We start from the raw sequence: 23637 nt of genomic DNA, 5'->3' as shown, positions 1-23637 counted from the left end.
GGGAACAAGTCAAATATGGTGAAAAAAATAGCTGGGATTACAGGTTTGACATTCTTTCAAGCTGGGATAGTATAGTTGTTTAGCTGAGAAGATGGCAGAAGTGAAGGAGGTCATTCTGACACTTTTGCAGATAAAAATAAGGCTCCCAAAAGAAAAATGTTGCAAACAATTGGAACATCAGTTAGATTATACTGTATCTAGGTCACTTAGCCTTAACTATTTGAGCCAAAATCCAACCTGGATTTTTTTATTTTTTGGCACACAAGGGCACAGTAAGTGGATAAAGCAGCATTAATATGGAAGATTACATTCTAACCCCTATATGCTGCAAAGGATCTAGCACAGGGGTGGGCAATAAATTTTGATGGGTTAGGGTTAGAAAACTGGCCAATAGGAGCAAAGAGATTTTTGCTGGGGGTGGAAGCAGTGCAAATGGAACAACCAGCTGAGGCCTACTGGCAGGCTAGGAAAACTGCTTGAGTGTGCTACTGGCTTAGGTAAGTACCTCCCAGCCAGAGCCTTCTTCCTCTGGCACCTCATCTTGGCCTTCTCCACACCTAACTCCTTCCCAGACCATGCACTCACTCCTATATCCCTCCCCTAAGCCAGAATCCTCACCTACACCCATACCACCTCCTGGACTCTGCACCAATCACAACCCCCTCCTTCACCCAAACGCTCTCTCAGACCCCACCCACTCCCCTGCACTCCAGTCCCTTAGCCTGAGCTCCCTTCTGCACTCAAACTCCATCCCAGGCCCCGCACCTTCTCTGTAGAGAAGTGTGGAGTGGCCATCCATTAAAAATTATTGCCCATCCCTGAGCTAGCCTCTTGGAGCTCCATGCCACAGGTGGGTGATCCAGATCAAAAGGCTTGGCAGGCCAGATTTAGCCTGGCGGTTGCATCTTGTCTGCCCCTGGTCTAACAACCATGTCACTTGTATCTGTGGCAGGAATAGTCCAATGATTGAGAAATGGGGATATCAGGGCAAAGCATACACACATTCACATTGTACAGACCAAACCCTTCAATTCCAGGTTCTGGCCTGGATACCACATAATATAAACTCTACTGGTTTTGTTATCAATGGTGTTTTTGCTGGCTAAGATTCAGATTTTAATGTTTCTTGTTGGCGTCAGCACTATTTACGCTAACATTGTCTTTTTAATCTGCTTTTCATATTGTTTGTTTTGTCAAAATTAACAAATGCCTATTTACATAGCAACCCTAAATGTTAAAAAAGTTGCTATCACTTATTAAATGTCTTCTGAATTTGGGGCATAATTGAAACTCACTATCAATAATGACATGCCTCTCTCAAATATGCACTATGTTTTTTAAATTTTTCCTTATGTTCCTGTATGCATTCCATTGCATAGCGCAGAAAGAAACTTCAGGCTGTGCATTTCAGAGGGATTATTCACTTCTTGGGCAGTTGAAGTCTTTTTGCCTTAGGCATCTTATATCACCACCTGAGGCATGCTACTATATATTCTAGGCATGTGGTATTCGCATTGCCTTTTGCATCTAGTTATTGCTGAAGTTATTTCAAAGCACCTTATCAACTTGAAATCTCAAGTTTCATATTAGCTTTGCTGCTGCTGAAGAGCTGATTTAAGTCTTAGTGATAAAGTTCTGATATTCGCACAAGTGATTTGTGAAGGCGTTTAACTCATTTCATTTACATTTCCTTAGGAGTCTCTATCATAGTTGCCTAAGAATATAGATTTATATAGTCAGATTCCAAGGCCAGAAAGGATCACGGTGATCATTGAGTCTGATCCCCTGTATAAGATAGGTCATGGAACTTCCCCAAAAGAATTCCTAGAACAAATCTTAGACAAATCCAGATTGGAAATAAGATGTAAATTCAAGATATGTTTTTCTACCTTCAGCTTTCAGCCACTGAATCATATTGTTCCAGGTTCTTCAATCTATCAAAATTTTATCAAGTACTTATATCTTTATCTTCTCTTTGTTACAAAAAGAAAAATTAAAGTCACATAACATTGCTAGTCAAAAAGTTACAAAAGTCGTTGAGTTTTTAACGTATAGCAAAGTCAAATATGTAAAAATTAAGGATTATTGATAGAGAACAGCGCTTTTTATATGACATGAGTCCCAATACCAACTAACTCTTATATGGCACTTTTCATCAATGTATCTCAAAGCACTTCACAAATGAGCTCAGTAGCATCCCCATTTTAGAGATGGGGAAATTCAGACACGGAGAGAAGTGATTTGTCCAAGGTTATCCAGCACTCCCACTGCAGAGCAAGGAATCAAACCCTGATTTCCAGTCTAGTGTGCTATCCTCTAGGCCAGTGTTTCTGAAAGTGTTCTGTGGAATCACTTTCAAGAAACACATTAGCTGGCCACCCCAGTTTGTTTGTTTACTGGCTTTGTGGTTACCATTGGCTCCGTTTTGTTCTTTGCAGTGAAGGGGAGCCTCAGGAAGCACCGTGGGCTGGGCCACCTCTACTCTGTTTGGCTGCAAAGAGCGAAATGGAGCTTGCAAAGAGTGAAACGGAGCCAATGGGAGCCACAAGGCTCTATGGCCGTGGCACCGGTAAAGAAACAAACCGGTGCAGCCAATTAATGCGTTTCTGGAAAGTGATTCTATGAAACACTTTCAGAAACACTACTCTAGGCCACTGGTTCCCAACTTTTTTTATATTGCTAACTGGAAAACCCATTCACAAACTTTTGGTGGCCTGGTAACTTTTTATTTGCATATTCATTTACGCTAACACTGTCTTTTTAATCTGCTTTTCATAATGTTTGTTTTGTCAACTAAATTTGGTAACTAAATTTAAGAGGTCTTGTGTTATTTTACATTGCATCTGTATGCACACAATACATGTCATAACAGATCAGAGTTTGCAAATATCTACAACACTAAAAAAAAAAAAAAAAAAGTCACAGAAAAAATTCCCCTCTGGCTGCTGGGTGGGGACAGCTCCTCTCTTAGGGGCAACAGGTGCCTGCAGAAAGAGGGATGCAGAGAGAGGCACCCACAGGGACAGGGGACTGTGGGGTACCCCATTTAGCATCTGAAATTGTCAGGTATAGGAGCTGGTGCCCCCAAAAGCTACCACCAGTCACTTATGTCCTCCCCCCATTCACAGGTGGAATTTCATTGTATCTCCCCTATCTTCTTCTGTACAACCCCTGCCCTGTGTGTCTCTGCCCTGTGTGTCTACCTTCCCCAGGCTGTTCTTACTCCCACAGTCTCTCCCCAGCGTCCCCTCATTCCCCCTTTCCTGTGACTCCCCTGAGTTTCCCTCCATTGCACCCCTGCTCCCATCCACCCCATAAGTCTCTCCTGAATTCTCCAACCTCCCTTCAGCACCTCCTGAAATCCCCCTTTTGTCCCCACCTCACACATCCCTGTTCCCCCTCACTCCCCTGATCTGCCCCCACCCTTCTTAATGCCCCCTCCCAACACCACCTCCTCAGGACTGGCTCCCCCCCATTCCACACACTCTGGGAGCTGGAAGCCGCTTCCCTGGGGAGCGATCACAGCCAGCTCTGCTGGGAGCAGCCCAAGGACATGGAGAGCACCACTCCTGGGGAAGGGGAGCAGGGTCTCTCTTACCTGCTCCCCAAGCACTGCTCAGCCTGGGCTGGTACTGCCCCAGGAGAGGTTCCTGGCAAGCAGTGGGATTGGCCCTGCTGGAGATTCCCTCTCTTGACTGCAGCCCAGGCTCTGGGGTCCCAGCAGGAACTCTGGGCTCCATCCCAGAGCCGGGCCGCAGAGTCACCATGAGCAAGTTGTTTTGTGCTGCAAGGGCCAAACCCAGCCCTGGTTCCCAGAGCCCCTGCTCACTGCTGCTAGGTCCTAGTGAGCAACCCACCACGCTGCAGCCCCTTACCCTGGGGGACCTCCCACACATGGGTTCAGGCAGCCTCCCCCTCATCAAGGCAGTGTCCTGCAGAGAAGCTGATGCAGCACTTGGAGCATAGCGAAGAGACGATCCTCAGGAGAAGAGAAGGGGGTGTTTCTGGGCAGACTGGACCTTGCTCCAGAGTCCAATCAAGGCATGGGTGTGGCCTGACAGAGTGTCAGCCAGCAGTTCATGGCCCGGCGCTGGTCCACGGAATGGTGGTTGGGAGCCATTGCTCTAAGCAATACAGCTATTAGGTAACTAATATTGTACTGTGAAATAAAATTTCATTTTTATGGTACATTATTTTTAGAGAATAAAATAGCATCTTTACACAACTACCCTCCTTAGTACAGTAAATGTCTAAACCCAAACATTTCTAATTTCAGCACAGAAAAGCTTTCACCATCATTAAAAGTATCTAAAGAGAAATTTGTCTCAAATGTCCACAGTGGAGAAATTTGCCCTCTCATTTAGTTAACTACAACAAATAATTTGGACGGTCACTATCTAATGGCTGGTATCACTAAACATTGCATCACATCCCTTCGGAGCACTCTGATTAATACGCATAACCAATTGGATTTGACAACATTTGTGGTTTGTTATGACAAATGTTCGAGATCAAGTAACCAAGCTTAGCCAACTTAGTGTCTAAAGACAAAGCAGTATGATACAAGAAAGCAAGTTGATTTGTTACATCAGTTTTCCAAAGAAATAGGTTTTTGCAGTGTGTTCTACTATTCTGTTCACAATAAACTTATGGCATGTTTCCAAATATATTAATAGTATATGGGATTAAAAGTAAAAAGTACCTAACACGTTACTCAAAACTAAAATTTACCAAATCAACTTTTATCTTGTTTTTCAGGTACTATGTTGTACCCTTTTATTATTATTTGTTTGGTTTGTTTTCAAGCACAGCATTTTAAGTTGTCTGGACCATGAAAGAACTCCCCTCCTATATCAAGACAGAATAATTATGTACCTTGCCTTTGACAGTTTTCCTAGCTACCTATGCCAAGTGCTCAGTTGTTCTGCTAAAAAAATATTGTGGAATACTTAGCACAAGAGAGGAAGAACAAACTTAATACAATGACATAATTAATCAACATACTACATAAATACCTATTAATGTGTGTGTGTTGCGGGGACCTATAACTATCAATTAAAAGGACAGCAGGGCCACTGAAGAATCACTGTGAAGAAAATAGTGCTATTTAACTTAAACATAGGTGCACTCTTTACGAAGGGTAGCAGCACTCCATTGTTTCATAAAGTAGGCTGTGTCTACACTGGGCCACTTATTCCGGAAAATCGGCCGCTTTTCCAGAATAAGCTGCGAGCTGTCTACACTGGCCCTTGAATTTCCGGAAAAGCAACGATGCTCTACTGTACAAAATCAGCCGCTATTCCGGAAAAACTATTCTGCTCCCGCTCGGGCATAAGTCCTTATTCCGGAACACTGTTCCGGAAAAGGGCCAGTGTAGACAGCCCAGTAGTCTTTTCCGGAAAAAAGCCCCGATCGCGAAAATGGCGATCGGGGCTCTTTTCTGGAAAAGTACGTCTACATTGGCCACAGACGCTTTTCTGGAAAAAGGGCTTTTCCGGAAAAGCAGCCTGCCAATGTAGACGCTCCTTTTCCGGAAAAAATGAAAACGGAATAGTATTCCGTTTTAAGCATTTCCGGAAATTCATGCCAGTGTAGACACAGCCATAGTGTTTGGTGGTGTTTTTAATGTTTGCATCATAGAAAAATACCCTCCTGAACTCAGGTACTAGCAGGCAAATGGAAGGATTAATTTTCAAATAATTTACTTGTCATTTTTTACTCTCTACATGCACTACTAGCAACCTCAATTAGCTTAGTCTAGCTTCTTCCCCTCCCCCAAATCATGCATTAACTTCAGAGCCTTAGATTAGGGGTGGGGACCTTTTTTGTATCAGGGGTCGCTGACCCACAGAAAAATCAGAATGGAGGGGGTTGCACACAAGTGAGAAGCACAATTAACAACAACAACTCACTGATGTGGCAACACCGCACATTGGTGGGCCCAAGCTAGCAGATTTTGTCTGTTTCAGTTCCATGGGCAGGCAGCAGGAGAGCTGGAGTACTAGGACAGACTCCTCAATGCTGGGGTGGGGGTTCCCTGAGCCCTGAGCCTCTGATCCCAAAAAGCTGGGGACCCACCCCTGCATTAGATTACAAATAGTAATGGTATGGGGTACATTTTATTTAACTTCTTCGGGCATTAGATTTCATATTCTCAAACCTTACGTTGAAGCATGATGGCTATAAATACAATTTTAAAAAAAATCAAAGCTGAGATTCTCATGTAAATCACCTGATTTGACACTTTAAGAAAAACTCCAGATATTTCAAATGTTTGCAATAGTGCCCTTTATTCTGTTTATGATTTGAAACAGCTTGAATAACACAGCTAAGTTGTGAAGCTCCATGTGTGACATGGCAGGCAAAATTACTTAGGTCTGGTCTACAGTTAAAAAGCAGGTCAGCACTGCTACAGCACTCAGCAATGTGAAAACTTCACACTCAAGAGCTTCAGCTACATTGAACTAATGCCCAGCTAGGTCACTGTGAAGAATTCTTCCATCAGCCTAGCTATTGCCACTCGGAGAGATGGATTAGCTACATTAATGGAAGAAACCCTTAGTGTGCAGCTGCAGTGCCATATCTGTGCTGCTGTAACACCATACCATACATGTGAGGTAATCTGGATATAATGAAATTTGGTCTATAGTCATGCCCCTGCCATACAGGGTGTGGGGTGGTCAAATACTGGCCCATGGACTGGATTGTGTTTCTCAGGTTAGCCCGTCAGGCCACCAATACTATATTTACCTGAGCCTCTGCAGGTACAGGCAATTGCAGCAGCTCATCATTCCTGGCTAATGGGAGCTGTGGAAAGGAGTATCCCACTCCCTGCAGCTTCCACCACCACTTTATTGCGCACCCCTGCTAAAGAGGCAAATTGGGCCAAGTAATCTGTATAACGTGTAACCACCACCAAGATGGATTTGAACCTGGGACTTCAAGAGCTGACTATAGGGAGCCTCTACCCTCTGAGCTAAAAGCCAGCTGGCTCCTAGCCTATGCTGTAGAAGTCTCTTGATCTTAACTATTGCAGTGGTCTAGGTGCCACTTGCAGTACTCAGTAAACACACTAGGTGTGTGGGTTACACATGCACCTTCAGAAAAGCCAATTAGAGCTCAAGTCTAATCTGCTGATTAAATCATGGTGGAGTAAGAGCCAGGCTGGTTTATAAAGGGAGGAAGCTGACAGCAGTAAAGGGCTGCAGGGAAGTAGTCTGCAACGTCTTTGTGGGAGTAGATTAGGGGCCAGAGTTCCCCCACTGGGGAAATGGAACCAGCAGGGCATGTATGAGGAGAATGCCCGAGACTGCTGGTGAGGAAGAACTCTGCTATCCCAGAAAAAGAAGATGATAGTGACCTGACTGGAGGTTAAGCCAAAGACAGAGGACCCTGAGTAAAAGAACAGGAGCCTCAGAGGTGTGTGTAAACTCATCCCCAGATGTGACCACACAGAGCTGCTCTAGTGATGAGTAGTGCACGGTGACACAGGTTAGCACACCCTGGCTCATACATGGAAACCACATGGAGCTGCTCAAAACTTGGTAGCTCTTGCTATTAGGAGAAAGACAGGGAAACTAGGTGCATGCTAGCTTCGTCTGGGTGGAAGGTGAAGCATTGGTATATTTGCAACTGCTGTGTGCTGAGTCTATGCTGGGCACCTGGGGCTGTCACTAGCACTTACAAAGTGGTTGTTCCTGGTGAGCAAGCAGGAGTTGTCTAGTGGCATTTGGAGCAACTGGCTGAGGGGAAAGAAACTGATGTTATTGGGCCTTTTACCTTCTGCCACTACTCATGTCACTGGACTTCACTGTGGTAGCTGCTGCTTCTTTCCAAGCAGGGCTGGCTTCAAGCAGCCAGGAGAGAAGCAAGAAAAAACATTGCCACCACTTGGCTGACTAGTGCTACAGCACTAGTGCCTTTTGGCTGTTAGAGGCACCATTACAATTGTGTTTGCAGCATGGCCAAATATGAGAGGCTGAGCCGAAAGCAGGTGTGATAGGTTTTCCAAATAAGCATGTGTGTATAAGAAGAGGAGAGCAACACTTAGGAGCACTAGAATCAGAGTTATTGGGAAAAAGTTCCCATTACACCCAACCCTTTAATTTATAGACTCAGACTTTAAGGTCAGAAGGGACCATTATGATCATCTAGTCTGACTCCCTGCACAGTGCAGGCCACAAAATCTCACCCACCCCTCCAGTCCCCAGTTAAAGTTATTTCAATTCAGTGTTTGGAGCTGCTTTTGTGAAATGCTAATGCAAAACTACAGTAGACTTACCTTGGCGAATACTATCTGATGGACTATTTGCTCTGCAACTAAAAGTGTTACTATCTTTTCCAAGTAAGAATGTTACAGAATTTCAGGTCTTACTAAACCAGAATCTTGTATAAGTCTGAATCCAAGTTTTGCCACTCACTATTCTCTGTAGGAAAAAATCCATCTGCTGCACACTATAGGGTACAGATGTTATGTTTTGTTATGCAGGGGTACTGTAAAATTCAGGCCAAGTAAAGACAAGTTCATTCAATTTAATGGTTATAGTTTGTTTGTCATGATCGGTGTATGATGATTAAAGTCACTGGAATTTTATTTTCAGATTTCAAGCACAGTAATCACAGCCAGTGTACTTAATTGCTATTTGTTAACTGTAAAACAGATTGACAAACTTGAAACAAGTTTTGAAGTTAGATGTGGGTAAAAAGGAAATATTTCATTCTATTGGCAGTTACACAAAGCTTACATTAGACTCTTCAGGACAGTTTTATAAATCTGTTTTTAACTGGGGAAGAGTCTAAAGATAAAAGTAGGCATTTCTTTCCATATTATGCTGCTAATATTGTGTATTCAGACTTCTACTCATTCAAATTCACTCAAGAACAACATTTTTACACTGTGACAAGACAAATCTATACCAATTCTCTCTCTCTCTCTCTCTCTATATATACACACACACACACACACACATTAAGATATGGATGGAGCAAACTTTCATAAAACTGTCCTTTTGTGAACCTAAATTACACTGTTTTGCACTCACAAAATGGATTCAAGTGTGAACTTGGCTGCTTGCTCCTGACTTGCATCCATTGAGGAGTACATGCACAGATTTTTGTAGATACAAGAGTGCAAAAATGTGTTTTGAAGCAGAAATTTTGCACATAAAATGAGAGACTAGGTCTTAGGCTTTTAAAAATCTGCTTCACAGAATCTTGTTATTGTGCCCTAAATTATTAATCTTGCTAAATATTCTTAATCATTTATTTAGGGCAAAAAAATTTTGTTCACTTTCGAGTTTTCATGAACAAGTTTAATCAAAGCAGAGAGGTGAGAAAAAGTTAAAATTTACTCATTAAATTTAACTAAGTTGTTTTACCAAAGAGGTTAAATAACCTAATTTTAAATCTTGGAGACTTTTGTACAATTGTACAATCAAACTTGTGTTACCAATTTTGACATTTAAAAACTGCACATTTCAATACTGGCATTTTTATATTGGCATAAGTCTATGTTCTTACCTTGTCATGTAGTTAAATACATCTGAACAATCTTTTGTTGCAATGTAAAGGCTATAACTTGAACCAAAAAAATAATTCCTGCTTCTAGACTTCCATTCAATTTGCTGACACTAGCAACAGTGAAATGCAATCATCAGTGTTTATCAGACTGCAATTGGCACATAGAATAGCATTGCAGAATCTTCTGTCAGTTAGGTATTCAGGTAGGGTAGCCCAACAATCTCCTTGTAAAAGGAAATACACAATCATGGGGCCTAAAAGAAAATAGCTCAGAACACAAACCTCCTATTCTTGTATTCTGACTTTCCTAACACTACCTAATTCTAAAATAACACTTCATGAACACAGTCTAAGGCTTGACTGCTGGTCTGGCTGCTTCTAGAAAGCATTTGTTTCATATCAGCTCCCTCTAGCAGAGAGTATGAAGTCTAATGAGCCACACCTGTTTCAGGGAATCAGCTATAATTGGTGTGCAGCTCCCAGCAGGTTTCCAACATCTGGTCAGCAACAGTTTTGCAACTCTTTTTTGCAGATTAATCAGTGTAGTCATTTTAAACAACACACTCCTACTGAAAGGATGAACACAAATAGAAAGCAACTGGTCAAACTTCAGACCTTTCTATCAGAAAGAACCATTTCACTCCATTGGTAGGTACCAAAGACTCACTATTGAACTGCATAAAACCTGTCTCACTCCTTTAACATGCCTAATGTATAAACACTACTTCACACAATTGTAAAGTCTGATTCTTTTTATACCAACAATCTAGTATCCCTAGTTAGTCTATATCCTAAGCTATCACCACAATCTCTAAAAACAAATTTTAAAATACATTTTCCATGAGAGACTACACTCAATATTCCTTGAAGAAGAACATTTTACTTGGAGTTGTTCTTTGATATCAGTGCATTAAATGTGTATTACTCTCTACAATTATGGTCAAAACTTTAATGCTTTATTTAACTTTACAAGAAATCAAGTAAATGTGTTCTATAGGCTAATGTTTTATGAAATTTCCTCCCTCTAACTTTTAAAAATTTCTCTGAGAAGATTCAATCACTTTTCATCATGACTTGCAATCATCACATAGAGTATTACTATCAGAATTATTTTCAAAAAATTGATCAGGACAACTATAACAATCAGTTAAAAAAGTAGAATGAAAGACAGAATTGTAAGTCATTTTCCAACTGCAAAATTTAATTTCAACAATGTTGGATTTAACAAAAATTATGTCTAGTAAGGGAATCAAATTTTAAAATTACTTAAGTTTGAGAGAAAAGGCCTCTGACATTCAAGTTACAATTTACACTACGTCTTTAACTGTCATTGTTTCCTTATGTCTTAATAGTTTTGGTTTACATTTTAATTTGAATAATGCAGTTTTGTATTTATTAGTTTCCTCTGACAAACAAGGTGTTTTAGGTGTATTAGGCAAAACAATGGCTTGTGTGTGGGGGGTGTTAGAATACAATGTAATATGATTCAAAGAGTTCAATTACATCCCCAGCATAAAAAAGAGAAGACAAACTTAGATTGTGTTTACAGTTTTACAAAATATGTTGATGCCAATTTTCTTTGGATTCAAGATATGATATTTATAGTATGCAGAAGTAGTTTTCTGAAAAAAAGACATTTCATTGCTTCAAGTAGAGCAATTAAAAAGAAAATTGCTGGTGATATCAGCTGGTGACTATTACATTACAGTTGCATACTTGCTCAAACTTCTGCTATAGTTATTGGCATACAGGATTTAAAAAAAACAGGTGGCTAGATCTAATAAGCAACTATGTTAATGTAGCCTATGAAATAAATGGGAATTGAAGATGCTCTGTACCATATACAAAATGCTCAAACTCTTGCCCAAGCCTTATACTATGTGCTGCACTTCTTCATTTTCAAGTTTTTTCTAAGTAGGTTTTAAATAACACTGTCTTCCAAATGTATTTCAACTGGACTAGTTCATAAAAGGCACAAGAAAATGAAAATTTGCCTGGTGGCTTTTTTACATAGATTCTTATTTGCTCAGATGACAAAGCTAGAAAGGAATAATATGAGATAAGGTCAAATATTGTTTAGATTATAGTTCCCCTAATTTAATTGTTTCCTGTGCTTATGCCTCTTTCATAGAGCATTTGGTTTTGTAAGTTGGGCCACAGTTTTAGTATCTATGATACTCTTAAAAAACAACAAATAGTCTGGCAGCACTTTAAAAACTAACAAAATATGTAGATGGTATCATGAGCTTTCATGGGCACAGTGCCCACGAAAGCTCATGATACCATCTATATGTTTTGTTAGTTTTTAAAGTGCTACCAGACTATTTGTTGTTTTTAAAGTGAATCCTGTACAGACTAACTTGGCTATCCCCTGAAGCTTTTTAGTAGAAGCAGTCCCCGGGTTACGTACAAGATAGGGACTGTAGGTTTGTTCTTAAGTTGAATCTGTATGTAAGTTGGAACTGGCATCCAGATTCAGCCGCTGCTGAAACTGACCGCCAGTTCCGACTTACATACAGAATCAACTTAAGAACCCCAAGCGTCCCCAAGTCAGCTGCTGCTGAAACTGATCAGCAGCTGATTCCAGGAAGCCCGGGGCAGAGCAACTCTGCCTCGGGCTTCCTGTAGTCAGCGCTGGTCAGTTTCAGCAGCAGCTGACTTGGGGATGCCTGGGGCAAAGCAGCTGGGGTGCTGCCGGGTTGGTCCAGTAGCGCCCAGAGTGGCGCTGCGGGACCAACTGGCAGCGCCCCAGCTGCTCTGCCACAGGCATCTGGAGAAAAGCCTAGTCTGCTGGGGGGGGGGGGGCGTACTAGCTGCACCCCCCCCCACCCTAGCAGACCAGGAAGACGCGGGCGGCGGACCGAGACGCACCGCGGTCCCGCCGCCTGGGTCTTCCGCGGCTTTACTCCCCGTCTCCCTGGTCTGGTGGAGACCAGCAGACCAGGGAGACGGGGAGCAAAGCCTCTGATGACGCCAGCAGCGGGACAGCCGCGGGGCATCTGGGCTGCTCCGCTGCCGGCTTCCCCAGGCTTTGCAAAGCCGCGGGGGGGCTCGGGCAGCGAGGCAACCCAGGCGCGCCTGGGCTGCTCCGCTGCCAGCTTCCCCGAGGCTTTGCAAAGCCACAGAGGGGCTTTGTACCGTGTCTTCCTAGGCTGCAGACCAGGGAGACGCGGAGAAAGCCCTGGAGTACACGGGTGGCAGGACCACGAGGTCCCGCAGTCCGTGTCCTCCGGGGCGAGCCCCGTTCGTAACTGCGGCTCCGACGTAAGTCGGGGACTGCCTGTATCTTTGGCGAGTCTTCTCAAGAGACTTGAATCTTTATCTAGTGTCATTTGGAAATATCCATATTTTATGAGGGTACAGAAATGAGTGCGGAGGTTGGCCCATAACTTTTAAATTGTGTCTTGTCCTTGATTTTAACATGTTTCTTTATATTCCATCATGTTAATAATTATTACACACTGTAAGTCTTCCCTCACCACCCCCTCATTTTTTTGACTCTGTTCCCACTGCACCTGGCAGCTCTTGGATATATGGCCATAGCACTGCCATGGGAACTGAGCAGGAGGCAATATTTACAGCTGGGTTCCAATATGAATCATACCCAGTTAACATGGCAGGAGATTAGTGAGAAGCACAGAGATCAGGCAATCTACTTGATGAAACTGTAGGAATGTCAAGGACAAACTCATTATTTTTTTAGGGTGAAATTCACCCCTTTGCAAAGGTTGGTACATAAGTAGTGCATAGGACTTTTGTTGATTCTCTGCACAACAAGGGAGGAGGAGGGAAATGCCATGCATAGTCCTGGTCTACACTTTGCGCATGTGCTTCCTCTTTTTCTACAGTGGGTTAATCAAGTTACTGGTCAAACTTGTTTCCCATTGATCAAGATACTAACCATACACACTGGATGGTGAATAGTTGCTTCTTCCTTTGGGAATCAAATTTTAAAGCATAGCTATAGGCAATCCTCTTACTTCATTCTGAAGGAATATATTAGATTCATAATATTTTATATATAGATTTAAAATGTTAGAAGTACAAATTATTTTTGAAAAGCATTTCAGTGATGAGTAAAAGACAAATCTTTATATTAAAATACTCCTTGAATTTTGAAACATCCAAAATGTGAATATAGATTTAGACCTCACATATAATTAATTTGAAAGTAATTACTTTTCCAAATTAAAAGTGATAGCTATTTGTTTTTGTTTCCAAAATGCAAGATAAAAAACAGAACAATCTGAAATTGTGACATTTCAGTTTCTTAAAGATAAATTAAATTCAATAATAAGTTTATACACACACAAACTACAGTTCTGTTTTTATTTTCCCTGCTATTAATATACTACCCAAGTGAGTATTTAAGTTACTTCAAGGATGATTCCTTACAACTTGGCTAAATATTAAGCAACTTCTTCATAAAATAGAACCTGTTTTAACTACCTGCTTGAAGTTCTGCTAAATTATATCTATGTTCTTTAATACAGTTAATTCATAGGCTCAAGTTATTCATAGGGTCCATGGAAACCAATTACTCTACAGTTAGGTAGTATGCAAGATTTATTATTCCAAATCAGATCATCAATGAGCCATACCTGATGTTCCAGTAGAAGGTGGAACACTGAAATAATACATTGACTGTACACTGCTGTATGGGTGAATGGGGGGATTTTCCTTTTTGACCCTAGAATCTGCAGAGCACCTGTCTTCCAATTGAATAATTTGCCTGGGGGAGGGGAATAGTTGAAACTCTGGTGGGTGGTTCTCAATCATTTCCTAAAGCAGGGCTACTCAACATGTGGCTGGCATGTTTGCGGCCCATGATGCAGTTTGGGTTTACACGGGGCTCAACATGCAGCCTGCGGGTAGGATCCTTTGAAAATGGACTCCACAGGGAACACGGTCCACAACAGTGAGGTATCTCCCAGGCGAGGTAAGCATTTGCAAGATGCAAGTGGACGGGCTGGCTGGAACAGATGGGTACAGGTGTCAGTGTTTCTAGCTCCCAGGGAGGAGGTGCCGGGAGTGCCAGGGCATTGTGTGAAAGAAGCTATTTGTATATATTTGCATATGTATTTGCATATATATGCAACCACACTTAAGTTGCAGCCCTCGGCATGTGCTGTAAGTATCACTGTGGCCCCTGGGGCTTCCAAAGTTGAGTAGCCTTGACCTAAAGTATAATACAATGAGAAACAGTAATGTTAAATGCTCAAGTTAAGGATGAATAGTGAATTTCATTTCTTATTCACCACCTTACTTGTATTAACTGAAATATATAAGTAGAGAAAGGGACTTCTAAAATCTGTGAAAGAACCTTTAGTCTTGATGTCTTGTATGTATAGTATTTGTTTAGGAGTGGACATCAGCAATTCTGTTTGCATACAAATACATCGCATATGTAGGTAGCTCCATGTTACATTATATGACTACAGTCTAGCTTTAGCATGCACTTTTTATTTTTGTTTTTTATAGTACATAGTGTCTAGGAACCTAAGTTGTGCACCAGGGCCCCGTTATGTTAGCTAGTTAGGTACATTACTAACACACATAACAGAAAGACCCAAAGAGATTATACTTTTAATTAAGATTGCTTCCCTCAATATGAGTTATTAGATTTAAAAAATGGCTGAGTGCATAATCAATTTTTTTTAAGTTCATTGGCCAAACTGACCAGTCCAATTCATTTTGAAATCAAAGTTGTTGTTGATGTTTTTAACTTCTTGCTGAAATGAAAGAAAAAATTGTTTGGATTTCAAAAGTTAGAACTTGGGGGAAAAAATAGTATTTCCATAGCACTAACCAGCTTCCAACTGCTGCCCTCTTATTAAATCACATCAGATTGAAAGGTTTCCTCCCTTTGCCCCCAACCTCACTGTGGAATTTCCTCAAAGAATTAAACTTGCCTGATGCCCAAGATAATTGCTATCTATTGACACAATTCAACCCTGGAACAGTGGCAGTTTTCTATATGTAATTTAACAGCTCTGAAGGCTGATATTTCAGAGTTCTGGGCTAGAAACAGGAGGCTTTACACAGTTTGAGAGCGATGATACTCAGGTTTCTGATGCATTGAAAAGAATTTTAACTTATATCAAAAAGATCTGACTAGATGTCACAGTTCCACAGAATCAATGCTATGGCTCCAGCTTTGGAACAGTGTCCACGACAGTGGTAGGCCACCTGAGGCCCCAGGACTGCATGTGGCCCATCAGGGTTCTATATGTGACCCATGAGACATTTTGTTTACTGTTGCCCACACACAGGTTGCCAGATACTTCTATAAAAGTGACACATACTTAAAGCAAGGGCATGTGAAGTGAGTTGCGGGCTGATCATGCAAGATTGGTCAAAGCCATGTGGTCCCTCTGCATCCAACCAAAGCACTGTTACAGTTCAGTCGGCACACACTGCAAATTCTACCTACACAAGCATAGTTAGCAAAAGTACCGTATCCCAAGAGACTGTCTTGGTTATGACAATCGTGCAGACCTCATGCAGTCCATTCACTAGCCTAGATGGCCCTTCCCTGGTCTAAGAGGAACCACTTCAATGTACCAGGACCCTGGGAGGAGGGGTAAATCACTGGCTTCACTGCCTCCTTAGACTGGACCGCTGGGCTTTCAACACTCCTGCTTCACACAGTGGGGTCCTTTCAGGAAGTCCAGCTGAGACAGACTCCTAATGGAGACTTACATACCCTTCAGGAATGAATGCACCTCATCAAGCATTTCCAGTGACACTCGCAAAATTATCAGATTTATTCATTAACTGGAACACAGCACAGGAAGCCCTTAGGATAGCATAGAGTGTTTCTCAACCAGTGGTACAAGTACTCTCGGGGGTACTTGAGAGAAATCTGGGGTGTACTTCAACACAACTGAAATTTGGAGAAAATTGAATTTTTGTTTTAAGTTTCATAGCTCTTTATTATTTTTGTACTTTTTACACCCAACAATTTCATCACCCACACCGCTATGATTAAGTTGTTTAAACAAATGTGTTGCAATGGTAGAAAAAATGTTTTGTGTGTATGAAAACTGTAGGTACTGGGGGTACTTATAATTTTTTTTAAAAAGGGTAATTTATTTAAAAAGGTTGAAAAACACTTGCATAGAGAACTGAAGGTTACAGCATAATCCATTAGCCCCAAGACCAGCCAAGATGTAGTGAACCATTAGTTCAAGCTCTGTCTCATGTCCTTTGTCAGACTTCAGGGGAGAAACCCACCTCCCGCCAGCAGCCAGATCTTGAATCTTGAGCTGAGGTTTGTTTTTTTCACCCAACCCAAAAAAAAGGTTCCCTACCCCTGCCTTAATGCATACCAGTTCTAAACACAATTTTGTTTTAAATTTTGTATTTATCCTTAAAAAAATGTTCCTACCTATTTTCTCAAACTAAGTTATCTACTTATGGATGGCTAACTTGATGCAAAACAGTATGTTTAGGTGGCAAGAGACATAAAGCCAACATTAATTCAAAAAGAGCACAGTAGACCCAATTCTATTCCTTTCTCTCGCAGTGTAAAAGGGCTATACGGGTGCCAAAGGAACTGTAGGAGAATTCCACTTAATTTAGTCCTACATTCCTCACCACCCTCAAAACCCTAACAATACCGTACCATAGATGTTTTGTAAGGTAGATGCTAAGAACTGAAGGGAGCACCCTTGTAGCACTATGATGCTATGGTGACGCTGGTCTGCTGCATGGACTATATGTAGCTCTGAGAAGGCTGTTAGTAACCACAGAAGCTGCTCTAACTTATACCGGGAGCTGTTTCAGTCTTTGATCTGGGAAGAGGAAAGTAGACAAAAGCCCACTGTATCTCCCTTCTCTCAGACTACCCCATCGGTGATGCACTTCCTCGTAGCCATATGTCTGTAACTTCCTGTGCAGCTTGCTGAAATCTTCAGTTATGAGTCATGTCTGCAATTCCTGGGTACATCCCTGCTCAGAGATATCAATCTGGTTTGCAAACTATGAGCAGCTCCTCTGTCATATGCTGAATCAAGCCTCCTAGATCTGTGTTAAATAATATTGGAAAATGAAGACCACCATGAAGAAATGCACTTAATAATTAGTATGGAGTAAAAGATATTAAGATGCTCTGTAGCAGATGGATTGTTCTAATGTTTCATACTTGCATTATAGTACCACCAGGGGCACAGATCTGATAAGACCACATCTGCTAGGCTTATCAAGAAAGAACTGTCTTTACACAACGTTAATCAAAAGCAAAGTGTAAGACTATGGTATACTCTTTAAAGCTATGGTTATTTTTGCTAATAATGAACTAATGCCACAAGCTAGAGAAAGTGTAAAGTACAGCACATTGATTCTAGATATCAGTCTTATAACTGATTCTGAGATTCATGCCCATCTCCCTTTCTGCAGAATTTCACTCCCTGCCTATCTGTGGATATCTGCTTCATAGCCACGGATCATTTTTGTGGATAGCAATGCAGATCCCCATGCAGGGCTTTCCCCATTCCCACCTGGCCACCAGGCGGTGGGGAGAGCAACAGGGCAGGCCCTAGCACAGCTGCCTGGGAAGAGATGCCTGCACTGTCCTGCTCGCTCATCCCCCACCTAGTGAGCATTGGCCTGTGGAGGCCTCAGCCCCAAATTCAGCTTGGGGACATAAGCTGCCTGTCCCACACTCTGCTCTGTGCTGCCAGATAGTGCAGCTGGGAGCATGCATGAGGGAGGTGACTCATTTTTGGGAGAGGAGGAAGGCAGCTGCCCTGCTCCAAGGCAGGGGGGCCCGGCTCTGTAGGCCAAAGGCTGGAGCTGATGCTATGGGAGCAGCGCCTTGGGCAGCAGCTGATTCCTGCCCTGCCGTGGGGATTGAAGCATTCAGAGCCCCAAGGCACTACCTCTCTGCACTGCTATGATCTGGCATAGTATCATTGATAGGATCGTTGTTCTCAGTCCATAGCTAGAATTTATAACAAGCTTAAAGAAAAAAGGTATGTATGCATATACACACTCTGCAAGACAAAGTCACCACACTTGGGAAAGAAGAATCACTAATCTGTGTTGTGATCCACTTGTTATTCATTTGGATGGTTCCAGCAAAAGGCCAATGTATTGAATATAAAATATCATACACCCATTTAATAATCCTATCCCATACACCATTGACTGTAATCTAGAGAATTAGTTTGGCATATTTCACTAAATGTGAGTGAACTACTTTCATTCTGTTTCCATCATCAGTTCCATTACAAAATTATTATGCAGGTATTTTCAGTGGAGCAACACAAATGCTATCTGATCTAATGCAGTACCTCATATTTGGTCGGTTTGACAACAGGGGCAAAAAACCCCAACCTTTTGAAAAAACAGGCTAGATAAGAGTCACTGGCAAATGCAATCACAATAGTAAAATCTCACTCACCAAGCCATGCTGGCCGACAGTGACAGGGTTATTTCAGCCCTTTCAACACGTAATAATGATGATAAATTATGTTGTTTCACATTATTTATAAACCATTTCACAGAAGCACATGGTACTTTACACTCAAGTGAGTGGTTTATAATCTGTAACCCCTTCCTGCGGTAAGTTACAAACAAAGGGTATGGAGGAATGGCTTTGGAGTGCTAGATTGTGAAATACATTTGTTACGTAGCAGATGTTTGACACTTATTTTTGTTTGTCCTCTTCACATACACATAACACACACGTAGCCTTACAGAGGGTTCAGGATAAAGTCTGAGGCAAATGTCATTAGCAGAAGACTAGTTTAAAGAAGTCATTTCAAATATTATCATAGGCAACACTATATAAAGCTCAAAGGATGAAGATTGTAGCAATTGTATAAATATACAAACCAAGAGAATAGTGGGGGGAGGGGATAAAGAATTACTGTTAAAGTCTAATAATTTATTTCTATTATTCATATTAGGGATGTAATAGTGTAGTCGATTAACCGATAAGCAAAAGCTTATAGGTTAATGCTATAGACTACACGCATTTCCCTCCCCCCACCCTTGCCATAAATTTTTAGCAAGCTGGCCAGCAGCCAGTCTCAGTTCTGGCTCCTGTCAGGTCCAGAACCTACCCCTGCTGTGACTCTGCATTTAAAGTATATTAGGAGCCAGGTGGACAGGCCGCCCGGCTCAGTTCCAGCTCGTGCTGGGTTCAGGAGCTCAGACCCTTGCCCCCCTTAGACAGGGGCTGCTGCCTCTTTATGAGAGGCAGCAGCACTGGGCGACAGGAAGCTGGTTCAGAAGGGAAGCTGGTTTTCAAACTGGTTCCCCTCCCTCGTGGACCAGTTCCTGCCTGGCACCGTGCACTGCTGCCTCTGATACAGTGGCTGCCACTCCTGCCCCTGGGGACTATAAAATAGTCAACTAACTAAAAATTCATGAGGTTACTCAACTATTAAATTAACCGATATTTAACATCTCTAATTCATATCACAATAATACTTAAAGTTCTAAATCAGCCAAACACTGACTACATATACACAGAACAAAAAGACTGGAAGCTATTTGGGGCTTGAACAATCTAAACATACATATAAGGTGGACACATTTTAGAAATGAATACAGATATCATTTCACCCATTACTGAAATGCAGCCACTTCTGTGGGGAAAGATTGTAATCATAAGTTGATATATAGCAAATCTACAGGACAGATAGTCTGGAAGTGAAGAATACCATATTAAATGAAAACTTGGGGGGTTTCTGCTTTACGAAAGCAAAATGGAATTTTGCTAGACCAACAGAGTTAAAACAGCTGCTCTTGAAATGCCATATGATATTTAAGGATCACATGTGATCTGATATTCTGTTTTGTGTGTCATTCTAAAGGGGATACTTCTAGTGCACTGTAGCCCCTATAATATCCTTGGGCCCTGGGCTTCTACACACTCAAAAAGAAGATTGTAGGTCCCCATGACAATAGTCCATTTTCTGATTGAGAGGGATGTGTTCATTCGTAGTAGAAGATTCTATTCTAAAGGAGGTCTGTGGAACATTCAATAGGTGATTCCAATCCTGGATGAAAGTTTTGGTATTGGAACGATTGCAATAGGCCACCCAATTCCAAAGAAAAAAAATAATACTGTGAATAGTTTGATCAAAATTGCTATGTTGTGTACACGCATGAGTATAATGTTCAGGCAATAAAATGTGTCGATAAAAAGTTTTTATGGCCCTTGTCACTATAATACCCAAGTACCTAATAAAATGGTATCATTCCCTGACAGCAGGTGATGGCTAGAAAGTGTCTAACAGCAGGTTCCACTTCCTTGAATGGGGAGTAAGTTATGTAGAGAGGAGACAGCAACAGCTGCTGCATTTGTGCCCTGCAAAGAGAACATGGGACTGCAAAAAAGAGTAACCACAGTCCTGGCAAATGAAAAGCAGCTTTCTTCCCATATAATGTTCTCTAGTGCCCAGGAGAAGAAAATATTCTTCTACAGACTCCCCTAACCCCAATGTGCTCAATGCTTTGTTCTGTCTTAGCTGGGAAGAATCACAACGGAGTCCCATTGAACAGTGAGAAAGTGTCACAGCATCAGCTACTGCCATCTCCAGAGGCAGACATAACCCCATTGCAAAGGGACAAAGCTCTTTCTTCCCTTTGTAATGGAGGAACAATGATCTCTGAAGGAAAGTGAAAAAATGAAGGGAACTCCAAGATACATTGTCAGAAGAGAGCACCTTCTCCTCAAGACTGAGGTACCCATTAGGCATGTCTTGGGAAAGAAGCACCACCTTCATGTGATAGTAGAGCTTGTGAGGGGTGCCAGGAAGACTATTCTTCAGTGAGATTATCTGTTTTTTCATGAACTTCTCACCGGCAATTAAGTGCCAATGACACGTCATCACACCTAACAGTTTACATAAGAAGCGGCAGCCGCCACCAGCCTCCCCGAAATGGTGTGGCAACCATCTATTTTGGGTGGTGAGCCTATCTCTTCTGGAATCTTAGCTTTTTAAAGTTGTATCACCAATGCTGGAGATTCTCTATTCTTGAAACATTTTCAACAATGAATGAGGAGAAATGAGGGAGGAGGGAACATACTTGAACCAACAGGATTTTCCTCCTGTCATTTATTCTCTAACACATACTACAACACAAGATGACAAAAGGAGTTAAGAAAAAGGACTCTTCCCACACCACCTTTAACAAACTCAATGTGTGAAAGTGCTTGCTTAAAAGTCCAAATTGGTTGTCACTAGATTTGTATAAAGCCTTAAGGAAGAATGGTGTGAGGGCTGTTTATAGAAAATTACATTGGGTGCAGGCTATTTCACTAATTAACACTCCCTATCCAGAGAAATCCTCCTTCCTTTTAAATAAACCTCCTTTAAACTAAGAAAATATCCTGCAACAGTTCTAGATCTGTCACCCTCCCCCTGCATGTATTGGTGTCTCTCCCCACAAAAGTATTGCTGCATGTAGTTTTGTATTAGAAGAGGGCTATTAGGGGGCATTCTTGCCTGGTTTATTCATCATTTCTGGGCTCTCCCATCTGCAAAGCTTCAGTTAATGTCAGTGAAATCTAACCTATACAGAAGTTTCAGAGGTCAGATATTTGGCATACAGCATTTAGAAACCTAAGTACAAAGTTGATGGGGACGCTTCAAACACAGACAGATTACAACGGAAATAGGTCTCCCTATACTGGTACCAGACAAGCTATTGAGCAGATTTAAGGAAGAACCCACTGAGACTGCACAATGCTATTACAGCTTATATTCTAGCATTGCATTTTTACTGACTAAATCAAGCCTCCCACTTTGCAAAGCTAGCACAGAAATAACATTTCATTTTTCATGCAATATGGCTAGACCAGACAAAAGACAAGGTAAAACAATTTACAGCATGACCCAGAAAAAAAGATACTTACAGTTCGCAGGAACTGTATTTCATCTTCCCCTCCTTCACCCCCTTCGGCCATGGCTCTTGAGGAGTCAGCTCTGCTAAGACTCTGATTGCCTCCACTGGCAGCTTGCTGTTCTGGGTACAGCTCCTCTTCTCCTATCAGTATTAGCATATAGCTAATCCACAGCCATATAGGGAGCCCAGCTAACTCCACTGCACTGCAGACTGTCAGTCAACCCCCTCACTGCCAGAACCAACTGCGCTGCTTTTCTAGTTCCACAGCAAGCGATTCCTTTTCTTTTTTTCTCTCTCTTTGCTCCCTAGAGAAAAACCTATTGTTAAGGTATTGCAGTAAATATTCTATGCATCAGTAGTTCCTTCCTCAGAACACACACACACACACACACACACACACACACACACACACACACACACACACACACACACACATATCAATGTCTGTCCAGCGCAGCATTAATGGTGAAGTGTTAATAAAAGCAAAGCTCACTTCCATTTTCAGAGATTAGGTCTACAGTTTTGCATGTGAACATAACCATTCAACAACTGATTATACATCAAAGGATGAAAATACAGATCACATAGGATGAGCTGTTTTTGACGATGGATTTTTCAGCCTGTTAGTATTAACTTCGTATTGCTTCTCTGCATAAGCAGCTGAGAGTCTAATTGGCAAGATGATTTAATGGTCAATGCCACTATGTGTATTTGTTAATGCTGTCTCTCTCAATCGGAGTCATACTATGGACTGCAAAGTTTTCATTTGAAGCATTGTGAAGGTGCACTTGAAACATAGTATTATGGCTCATATATATATATATATATATATATATATATATATATATATATATAGTTTCAGTTAAAGAATAAAGGTACAATTCTATTAAAAATAAAACAAAATAACTTTAAATGCAAGTTAAAGTGAAACAAGTAAAATCTTTAGCATTTATATATTACTTCATCTATGACAAAGGCTGAAATGAGTGAGATAAACCTGGTACACCCCTTTCTTGAAGTTTGAGGTGTTCAGATTTGTGGTACTGGTTTCAAAGTTATCATAAGGCTTCTATGTCCTTAATTCAGGGAAATGTAGTGACCAGCCAGGGAAGATGGTGCTTGTATAGCGGTCTGTCTTTTCCCCCATCTGAGAGACAAGGTCCCTCTCATTCTCTCTTTATAACGTCAAGGGTATCCAGGAAGAGCAGGGTTTTTGAAGAAAAACAGTGACTCTCCTGCTCACATTCAGCAAGC

General features: G+C 41.6%; 1 protein-coding gene across 20 annotated transcripts in view; it reads right to left on the bottom strand.

Moving 5' to 3' along the window:
- RYR3 (ryanodine receptor 3) overlaps nucleotides 1–22555 on the bottom strand; it is a 527532-nt gene extending 504977 nt beyond the window's left edge. For all 20 annotated transcript variants that reach the window (XM_025189447.2, XM_075927046.1, XM_075927052.1 and 17 more), the window contains exon 1: nucleotides 22394–22555. In XM_025189447.2, the coding sequence (XP_025045232.1) occupies nucleotides 22394–22540 (147 nt within the window). In that variant the 5' untranslated portion in view covers nucleotides 22541–22555. The remainder of the gene's footprint in view (nucleotides 1–22393) is intronic.
- Nucleotides 22556–23637: the final 1082 nt, after the last annotated feature.

This window comes from Pelodiscus sinensis, chromosome 4 (assembly GCF_049634645.1).
Source record: "Pelodiscus sinensis isolate JC-2024 chromosome 4, ASM4963464v1, whole genome shotgun sequence".
In the NCBI taxonomy this organism is placed as follows: domain Eukaryota; kingdom Metazoa; phylum Chordata; order Testudines; family Trionychidae; genus Pelodiscus; species Pelodiscus sinensis.
Note: the sequence above shows the minus strand (reverse complement) of the source record. Positions and strands in the feature narration are given on the sequence as shown.